The sequence below is a fragment of the Microtus pennsylvanicus genome, chromosome 1 (genome assembly GCF_037038515.1).
Source record: "Microtus pennsylvanicus isolate mMicPen1 chromosome 1, mMicPen1.hap1, whole genome shotgun sequence".
NCBI classification, from domain to species: Eukaryota; Metazoa; Chordata; class Mammalia; order Rodentia; family Cricetidae; genus Microtus; species Microtus pennsylvanicus.
Genome location: NC_134579.1, coordinates 77,624,022 through 77,634,676, shown reverse-complemented (window position 1 = coordinate 77,634,676; position 10,655 = coordinate 77,624,022). Strand labels below are relative to the sequence as shown.

Below are 10,655 nucleotides of genomic sequence, written 5' to 3'. Positions count from 1 at the left end.
GGAAAGCCACCAGCACCCATGGATCCTCTTTGTAAACCAGTGCCATCTAAAGGCTTCATGAAGATAACCCTTCTTCCAACCCAGGACAAATTCAAGGCTAAGGCCATGATTCTACTTTTTCTTTTCTTTTTTGTTTGTTGTTCGATTTATTGGTTTTGTTTTGTTTTGTTTTTCAAGTCAGAGTTTCTCTGCGTAACTGTCCTGCCTGTCCTGGAACTCACTTTGTAGACCAGGCTGGCCTCCAACTCACTGAGATCCATGTGCCTCTGCCTCCTGAGTGCTGGGACTAAAGGTATGTGCCACCGCCACCTGACTGGTCCTACTTTCTCACTTGCCCACCTCACACCACATCTGCTTCAGCTCTGGAAATGAATATCTTCAACCATAATTCTTGCGTTCTTGTTTCCCAAAGGTATTTTTTTCCTTTTTTTTAAGATTTATTTATTTATTATGTATACAACATTCCTTCCATGTATGCTTGCATGCCAGAAGGGGGCACCAGGTCTCATTATAGATGACTATGAGCCACCATGTGGTTGCTGGGAATTGAACTCAGGAACTCTGGAAGAGCAGTCAGTGCTCTTAACCTCTGAGCCGTCTCTCCAGCCCCCCAAAGGTATTTTTTATAGACTCGAGATCTGGCTTGGAAAATAAGGATAGCAGTCACAAGGTCAGGTGCTGGGTACACACAGCAGTTGGCAGTGCCAGTGCTTCCTAGGCTAGGCAGGCACCACAAGGAGTTTCTGATGGGATGTATGGATACAGAAAGCCAGACCTCAGTGTGTTTCTTGTTAGCCACTTAATGTCAAGGCCGGAAGGAACCAGATTGAAGGAGAGTTCCTGAGCCACAAAAGTGACCAGAAGAAAGCTTGTTTTGCTTTGGGGGAAGGAGGAGAGTCTGCTGCCTTTCCTTTGAGGAATAGACTTTGCCAACAACCTGGCTGAAGAGTGACCTTCACTCCTTGCCCAGTTTGAAGCCTCTGTTCAGCACCCTGATGGCCAATGCACATCCTGAAGCTCTAGGCCTTGTGGACAGGTGGTATCCCAGTACTGAAGCTAAGTAGACCAAGAGACCAAGTTGGACAGTACCATATGTCCTTCCTGCCTGCCTGATCATAGGTCTTTTATTTATTGATTTTTTTTTTTGGTTTTTCGAGACAGGGTTTCTCTATGGTTTTGGAGCCTGTCCTGGAACTAGCTCTTGTAGACCAGGCTCTTATTTATTGATTGATTGATAAATGTTATTTATTTATTATTTTTACAGTGCTCTGCCTGCATGTATTCCTGCAGGCCAGAAGAGGGCACCAAATCTCATTATAGATGGTTGTGAGCCATCATGTGGTTGCTGGATATTGAACTCAGGACCTTTGGAAGAGTAGGCAGAGCTATTAACCACTGAACCATCTCTCCAGCCCTGGTCATAGGTCTTTATCCAAATTTTCATGGGAAAGGCATTCCATTTTTACAGCTTCTGAATCCACTCTGGGCAGAAACACAAAGGTATCTTAGATATATATCCATTCCTCAAAGGAGAAGCAGCAACAAGTAGAATGACCAGGGTCACCAAAGGAGCTGTAGTGTCTTAGGGATTCCAAGCTCAGCCTGGAGAATCCAAAAGGCTTCCTGGAGTAGGAAACCACCAAAGTAATACCAGAGGACAGAAAAAAGTGAGCAGAAGGTGAGAGGAAAAGAGCAGGGTTTGAGCCAGGTGTGAAGGCACACATCTTTAGTGTTAGCTACTTGGTAGGTAGGCTGAGGCAGGAAGGTAACAGGTGCAAGGCCAGTCTGGGCAATGTAACAAGATCCTGGCTCCAAGGAAGATTTTTAAGGGGGAAGACTGGAGAGATGGCTCAGCGGTAAAGAGCACGGACTGTTTTTCCAGAGGTCCTGAGTTCAATTCCCAACAACCACAGGGTGTTTCACAACCATCTGTAATGAGGTTTGGCACCCTCTTCTGGCCGGAAGGTAAACATGCAGACAGAACACTGTATTCATAATAAATAAATAAATCTTAAAATGTAGAAGAAGTGGTGGAAGGTACACATCTTTAGTCCCAGCACTCAGGAGATAGAGACAGGCAAATCTCTGTTAGTGGAGGCCAGTCTGGTCTACATAGTAAGTTCCAGGACAGCCAGGGCTATGTCGAGAGACTGTTTCAAAACCAACAGACAAATGAAAAACAAAATAATTGCATCGGAACAAATGAAAGTTCTCAGATATATGCCCAAGACAGGACACGGGCTAAAAAACAAGACTTAAGAAGGCCTTGCACTTCCACCACTGCACTGGTTAATCTAAAAATTCAGTTCAGGGACTGTAGAGTTGGCTCAGTGGAAGAGACTGCTCTTCCAGGGGACTTGGGTTCAATTCTCAGCACCCATATGTCTGCCCACAACTATCTGGAACTCCAGTTCCAGGATTCAACACCCTCACACCATTGCACATAAAATAAAATCCATTTAAAAAAAATTTAGCCAGGCGGTGGCAGCACACGCCTTTAACCCCAGCTCTTGGGAGGCAGAGGCAGGCACAGATTGCTGTGAGTTCAAGGCCAGCCTGGTCTACAAGAGCTAGTTCGAGGACAGGCTCCAAAGCCACAGACAAACCCAGTCTCGAAAAACCAAAAAAAAAAAAAAAATTAGCAAATAACATGTGAGGCTGAGACAAAATTGTAAATGTCCTGGCTAAAATACTGGGCAGAAAGTCCTCACAAGTGACCCTGAGATGGAGCAATTGGAGAGAGGATACTCATGACTTTAAGGTAGAATTTTGCAAATGTGAAACCCCACTTAGCTACTTCCAAGCTATGTGGCCATGAAAGTTCTTCATCTCTGAGCATCCTAAATGGATGAAGGTAAAGATGAATCAAGAAGCCAATTGTGCTGGGTGGTGGTGGCGCATGCCTTTAATCCCAGCACTTTGGAGGCAGAGGCAGGTGGATCTCTGTGAGTTAAGACCAGCCTGGTCTATAAGAGCTAGTTCCCGGGGGCTGGAGAGATGGCTCAGTGGTTAAGAGCATTGCCTGCTCTTCCAAAGGTCCTGAGTTCAATTCCCGGCAACCACATGGTGGTTCACAACCATCTGGTGAGGTCTGGTGCCCTCTTCTGGCCTGCAGACATACGTACAGACAGAATATTGTATACATAATAAATAAATATTTAAAAAAAAAAGAAGAAGAAGAGCTAGTTCCCAGGACAGGCTCCAAAGCTAAAGAGAAACCCGGTCTCAAAAAAAAAAAAAAAAAGAAAAGAAAAAAAAGCCAGTTGTACCAGGTGATGATGGCACATGCCTTTAATTCCAGCACTTGAGAGGCAGGCAGAACTCCGAGTTCGGGGCCAGCCTAGTCTACAAAGCTAGTTCTAGGACAGCCAGGACTACACACACACACACACACACACACACACACACACTGTCTCAGATCTCCTGAGTAAATTGGAAGCATGGGGACCTTAGGGGAGGATTGAAGAGGGGAGGGGAGCAGAGAGAAGTAGAGCTCAATAAGTATCAATAAAATAACATAAAAAGCAGGGCGGTGGTGGCACACGTCTTTAATCTCAGCACTTGGGAGGCAGAGGCAGGCGGATCTCTGTGAGTTCGAGACCAGCCTGGTCTACAGAGCTAGTTTCAGGACAGGCTCCAAAGCCACAGAGAAACCCTGTCTCGAAAAACCGGAAAAAAAAAACAAAAATAAAGAACACTGTCCCAAAAAACCTCAAACAAGAAGCCAGCGGTGATAGTACGCACCTGTAATTCTGGCTCTTGGGCAGTGGAAGCAAGAGAATGAGAAGTTCCAAACCATCAAAGGACTGAGGCTGTTAACTCGGTAATGGAATACTTCACTGGTATACACAAAGCAGGTACAGATCCCCAGTAACTGGCTTTGAAAGATAGATGATACTAAGCCCAAGCACAGTGACTTCTCATTTGTAAAATGACATAAAAGTTTCAGTTGATGTAGGAAAACGCTTAGCAAGAAGGGGTTCTTGGAGGAGTAGGCACAGAGATGTTACAGCCACACTGGGTAACCTCACCCACTTAGGGGCTCAACCACAAATTTAAGCAGATTCTGTGGTAACTTCTCAGTTACCTAATCCAAACATGCTACCAGAAACCCTAGTAGAGCCAGGTGAGGTCTGACCACAATCCAGTTTTACCCACGCCTCTGGCCACTTTCTCTAAGTCCAGGAGCAGCGACCATCCAGGGTCTCTACTGGGGATATAGGTCTGGAAGGGAATGCAGTGTCCAGGAGAGAGTGGAATGAATCACAAAAGCCATGGAGCAGATGAAGTGTGAGCTCAGAAATATGCCCAAGGTAAGTTCGGAGGCCAGTTTGAAAGAGATCTCAGGAGTCGCACCCTGCCTAGGGAGAGGTGGCAGGTTATAAGAGAGACCACCCCCAAGGCGGAAGGGGCGCGCGGAGAGCCCCTAGGGGCGCCGGAAGGGGCGCGCGGGGCGGTTGGCAGCGGCCGGGGCCGGCGGCCGTTGGCTAACTGGCCTACCAAGCTAGCTCTGGCTTCTTGCCGGGCTGCGGCCACAATGACAAAGGATTCACCCACCCCTTTGGGTGGTGGCCGCTCGTCGCCCAAGAAGCCAGGAAGCCCCGGCCCAGCGGCAGCAGTGCTGGAAGAGCAGAGGCGAGAGCTAGAGAAACTACGGGCAGAGCTGGAGGCCGAGCGTGCGCGCGGCCGGGCGGAACGGCGGCGTTTCGCAACCCAGGCGCGCCAGCTGCGGGAGTCGGCCGAGCAGGAGCGGCAGCAGCTGGCTGACCATCTGCGCTCCAAGTGGGAGGCACGACGTCTCCGGGAGCTGCGGCAGCTGCAGGAGGAGGTGCAGCGCGAGCGTGAGGCTGAGATCCGGCAGCTGCTGCGCTGGAAGGAGGCAGAGCTTCGGCAGCTGCAGCAGCTGCTACACCAGGAGCGCGATGGTGTAATGCGCCAGGCTCGGGAGCTACAGCGCCAGCTGGCCCAGGAGCTGGTGAACCGCGGTTACTGCGGCCGCTCGGGGGCGTCCGAAGCCTCCGCGGCTCAATGCCGCTGTCGCTTGCAGGAAGTGCTGGCGCTGCTGCGCTGGGAGACCGACGGCGAGCAAGCCGCGCGCATCCGCCACCTGCAGGCGGCGCTGGACTCGGAGCGGCAGCTCTTTCTTAAATACATCCTAGAGCACTTCCGCTGGCAACCCGCTTTACCGGAACCGGCGGACCCCCAAGCCGCGCATTCCTTGGAAGAGCCACCCCTAAAAGCCCAGAGCAACACTTATGACACCCCAAAGCCTGCTCGTCGACTCGGATCCCTCGAAAGCCTGAGCACTGGCGTCCGGGTTAGCTCTCCAAACGAACTGCTGCCCGTGCGCTCCAGCTCCCTCGAATCCTTGACAAGAGCACATTCCTGTTCACTGAGTTGTCCCCGGGCTTCCGAATCCGAGGTAGGGGGCTCTTCGACCAGCGCCCCCATCCCAGGCACCCCCAGTCCCCATCCGCCGCCTCAGCTACCATCAATACATAGAAAAACTAGTGAGCTGCAGGAAGAAAGCTCCGAGAACAGGCCCTGCTTAGCCCTGGCCCCCTCGCCGCCGGGTCAGGACTACCACGAACTGGTGAGGCAGAACTCGGAGTTGGCCGAGGCATTGCAGGTACTTGTTCGCCGCTGCTGTGGCCTGCGCGAAGAGAATTTGCAGCTGCGGCGTTCGGGCTTCTCCGATGAGACCGATGAGAAAGTGAAGTGGCTGAAGGTGAAGCACGCAGAGCTGACCGGTCTTGCTCAGCGCCTTGAAGACAGGGTCCGCAAGCTGCTGGAGACCAACCTTCTGGCCGTGAGCGCTCCTGTGCCGGGTGAAAGCCTCGAGGGACTGAATCTGGGCCAAGTGTTTACCCGTCAGTGCACTCAGGACCTGTCAGAACAGGCTGGCGCGCTGCAAGCCAAGGATCTGCAGATCGAAGCACTTAGGCGGGAGTGCCACCTGCTGCAGGCGCACATCGCCACGGACTTCGGCAGTTCCCTGCTTCCTGGAGAGGGCGCCACCTGCGCGCAATGGTGCAGCATCAATGACTTGGACCGGCTGCAGCGTGAGTCTCAGCGGGAAGTGTTGCGCCTGCAAAGACAGTTGACTCTACATCAGAGTAAAGCCGGAGCCCGGGCTGAAGCAGGCAGCCTCAGCTCACCCTCCGAGACAGCGCAACACCAAGTGCAGGCTCTGGAGAGGGAACTGGGTGCACAGCGGCGGGAATGCGAGGAGCTGAGCGCTCAGGCAGCCGCCGCAGAGCGGCGATATGAGGAAGCAGAGGCACAACTGCAAGCTGCGCTGCATAAGGGCGCCAGGCTGTCAGAGGAGAACGCGCAGCTGCAGGCCCTGGCCAACTGGGTGAAGAAGATAGCAGATGAGAACAGCAATGTTCCCCAGCAGCAAAGCCACGCGAGGCAGAGGCAGGAACTCAAAGATACTGGCCTGCTGGCTGAGCAGCTGCTGCAACAAGCGGAATGTGTGCAAGACAGGTGGCAGCAGCTGCAGTACTACCAAAATAAAACCCCGAGTGACCTCCAGGCTTCCGGGAGAGAGATGCAGGACTTGCAGTGTCAGCCTGACCACCCCCCGAAGACATTGGAGACCACCCAAGCTTTAGAGTCCCAAGCCAGGGGTAGCAGGAAGCCCAAAATCAAGCCAAAGTCTGAAGAACATGCATTGCCACTGCCTACCAGGGACATACAACCTCCCGTTTGTCTCTCCCAGCAGAACTCAGCTACCCTTGAGGAGCCAGCTGGTATCCCCCAAGTGTCAGACAAAAATCCTACCAGTCAACCACTGGACTCCAGGTCCCAAGCCAAGAAAACCAGTTCACACTCAAATTCCTCCTCTGAGGTGGAGTCCATGTGGGCTACAGTGCCATCCTGCCTTTCTCTGGACATGGACACAGCAAGTGAAGTAGATGATTTAGAACCAGACAGCCTGTCCACTCCCCTGGAAACAAGGAGCTCTGAGGCTCCCACCACTCCCAAGCTCAAGATCTTCTTGGCTAAATATAGCTACAGTCCACTTGAAGGGTCTAACAAGCATTCTCAAGGCCAGCTCCCTCTCACAGCCGGGGATTATGTATATGTCTTTGGGGACATGGATGAGGATGGTTTCTATGAAGGGGAGCTTGTGAACGGGCAGCGAGGGCTAGTGTCCTCCAACTTAGTGGAGCAGATTTCAGGAAGCCCTACCCTGAACCACCTATTCCCCGAGTCCCCTGAAGTTGGTCCCACTGCACTCCCAGCTGAGCATAGCAAAGCCTTGAAGAAAGACGGCTTATTACTTGGGGAAGTTCAGGGAGCAGTGGAGAGAGGCCTATGCCAGGTGGTAAGGGCAGACTCTAAGACAGATAAGGCAGCAGATAAGGTTTTAGAAACCGAGACAGACGCCTGCTGGCTGGGCATGAAACCAAGCATGGAGGAGCGGAGTTTCTCCAGACCCCTTCTGGAGGCTAAAGGAGTGTTCTGTCTGGCCCCCATGCAACTGCAACTGCAGAATGTCACAGCTACCTCTGCCACGATTACGTGGGCCTCTGGCAGCAATAGATACCCCCATGTGGTATACCTGGAAGATGAAGAGCATACCCTAACTCCCTCGGGTGTGAGCTGCTACACCTTCCAAGGTCTACGTCCTGGCACACGGTACCGGGTGAGGGTGGGGGTGCAGCTCCCTAGGGACCTGCTGCAGGTGCTATGGGAAACAATGTCCTCCACTGTCACTTTTGATACACCTTTAGCGGGACCCCCTGACCCTCCTCTGGATGTGCTGGTGGAGCACCATGCCTCTCCAGGTTTCCTGGTGGTCAGTTGGCTCCCTGTGACCATTGACTCGGCGGGGTCCTCCAATGGAGTGCAGGTCACTGGCTATGCTGTGTATGTGGATGGGTTTAAGGTGATGGAAGTTGCTGATCCCACCGCTGGAAACACCCTGCTGGAATTTTCCCAGCTTCAGGTTCCCCTAGCATGCCAGAAGGTTTCAGTGAGAACCATGTCACTCTACGGTGAGTCCCTGGATTCCGTGCCAGCCCAGATTCCTGAGGACTGTTTCTCTTGTTCCCCATTCCTAGAGACTCCTCCCTTCAGCTACACAGATGGTGACCCTTCTGCCTGCAGAGTTGCTTTCTCTGTTTGTCATAAGAAGCTGGTACAAGCTTCTCCGAGTACCAAGCCCAGCTGCCATAGCCCCAGAAGCTGTGAGGAGCCTCAGGATGAGTTTCTAGAAGCATTCTCTGAAGAACCTCCAAGGAAGCATTCGCCAGTATCCAACTTGAGCTCAGAAGGGGCAGACAACCAAGTCCAGGGGCCCACAGAGGCCTGGAAGGACTATGAAAAGGGCCTATCTTTTCAGGAGAGTCCCAAGAACCACAAGCCACTTCTGCTCTTTGGCAAGTCTGGGCTGGAAGATGGCCACTTCCCACACATATGCATCAGTGGAAGTCCTGCTCCAGGATTCACCCATCTCTCCCCAGAGACTGGACCCAGGAAAGTACCATGTCAGGAGAAGCCTGGCCTTGAGAAAGCCTTTCTTCAAAAGCAGTATGCCCAGATGCTCCCACCTCACCAGCAAGGCGCCAGCCAATGCCTGGCAACTGACTTGCATCACGTTTTGGAGGATACGGAGGCTGTGTGTTTGGATTCTGAGTGCACAGAGAAGCTAGGACAAAGAAAGAACACTTTCCAAAGTGGACAAAGGCAGGAGACTCCAGGAGGCAAGAGAGAGTGCCAGTTTCATGAGCCTACCTCAGCGCTGTGCCCAATGCCAACCAACAAAGTCATTAAGATGGCAAGCGGTGGCCCTGAGACAGAAGCTAATGGTCCAGTCAGGGTCTTTGTGGCCCTCTTTGACCATAGCCCCCTGGTGATGTCTGTCAACTCCAAGGCTTCAGAGGAGGAACTGGCATTCCGGAAAGGGCAGTTGCTGAGAGTGTGGGGTTCAAGGGATCCTCATGGCTTCTACCATGGAGAGTGCAATGGACAAGTGGGCAAAATCCCTGGACATCTGGTAGTTGAGGTAGAGGTGGGCACAAGGCAGACTAACGAGAGGTGGCTTTTGCCAGCCCAAGGGCATCTGCGTTCTGAGACTCAGCATGAAGACTTGGAGGGTCTAACCAACTCCCAGGGATCTTTCATGCCTCAAGGGACTCCCAGAATACCCACTCTGTGGACCCCAAAGACAATGGTTGCAGCTCTGGACTATAACCCCAGGGATGGGAGAGCAGGGGTCCGGGCAAAGGGTAAGCTGGTGCTGAGGGCTGGAGATGTGGTCACAGTTTATGGACCTGTGGATGATAAGGGTTTCTACTATGGTGAGTATGGTGGGCACAGGGGCCTGGTCCCAGCCCATCTGCTGGATGCCTTACCTGTCTATGGAGAGTAAGCAGGACTCCTTTGTAGGGCGGTAGCCTCTGGCTGCCCACACCCCTTGGAAGGAGAAGCAAGCACGTGCACCTTCACACAACACCCCTCCTTGCCAGCCACCTTAAGCAACACTGGCTCCAGGCGACATCACCTGAAACTGAGGACAGTCCTCAGATAGCCTTCTAGTGTCCAACAGAGGCAGGACGTAAATCTGAATTCTTTCCAAAAGAAAACCCTTGAGAGTTTGTTATGAATAACCATGACAGGCATCAGAAATGCCTTTTTCTGTGATCAGTATGTTTTCTTTAACAGGTTAACGTTATCCATCCATTGCCTTGTATGAAAGTCTCAAGAAAAGTCGCATCTTAAAATGAAAAAGCAAACAGAATGCTATTTTTCTATTTTATGTTCAACCCTCATTAAAATGTTCATAGAAAAAGAGAATACTTCGGAAGTTAAAGAATGGCCAAGGGGAAAAGAGCATACACGTTTCCTCTCTGCTCCCTTTTTTGCCCAGTAGATGGTGGCAGAAGTATTTTCCTGAAAAAAAGGTACATCCTTACCCTTGGGTGAGTCTTCCTCAGGGCAGACTGGTCCAGCTAAAGAGAACATGAAGAGGCGTAGGTGAGAAGTCTCTGGGCTGGGGCTCTGTACTGTTAGGTGGGGTCAGTGTTCTTAGCTAGGAGCCCTACTCCAGTAACTGCTGGTGCTCCCATGGTGTTTTGTAAGATTCCCTTGGGAAAGCCTTTTATGCCAAACCTTACCGAAGGACCTACGGAGATTCAAAGGAGCCTAGCTCATGCTTGGAGTCACACAGCTCCTCCCATGGGCTTCCAGGCTCTCTAGGCCAGCAAACATGGAGGACAGTCTTGATCCTTCTCCCTTCAGGTCCAACAGTGTTGACAGAGAAAACTCTGCCTTCCCTAGTGTAGCCAGAAATGACTGGAAGCCCCGAGGCAAAACTATTGAGCCATCTCTGTTCCACGTGGAGGAGGCTAACGTGTATTTGAAGGCTGCTCTCTGAATGTGGGAAGAAGAAAGGGGCAGTCAGGAGACCCTCAAAGGATGTACAAACTCCACGGTATGCAGCCACCTGCGTCCCCATAGACTAAGGCTGCTGTCCTTTCTCAGTCCCCATGACCCTGAAGGAATGGTCAGTCTCAGACCACTCGGCAGCTCATCAGAGGAGGACTAAGAACTTCTTGCCTGCTGGGCTTACTGGAGAGCAGGCAGGGCCTTTTCTCTTACTCCAGTGGTGAATGTGAGCAACACCTCTCATAACTTGTTATTTA

At 51.7% G+C, this 10,655-nt stretch overlaps 1 protein-coding gene across 1 annotated transcript; it reads left to right on the top strand.

The window, feature by feature from the left end:
- The first annotated feature begins 4,486 nt into the window (after nucleotides 1-4,486).
- On the top strand, nucleotides 4,487-9,791 carry LOC142848371 (RIMS-binding protein 3-like). The gene has a single exon (XM_075970297.1). It carries the CDS (start codon nucleotides 4,538-4,540, stop codon nucleotides 9,380-9,382), a length of 4,845 nt encoding a protein of 1,614 aa, XP_075826412.1. The 5' UTR covers nucleotides 4,487-4,537; the 3' UTR covers nucleotides 9,383-9,791.
- The last annotated feature ends 864 nt before the right edge of the window (nucleotides 9,792-10,655 follow it).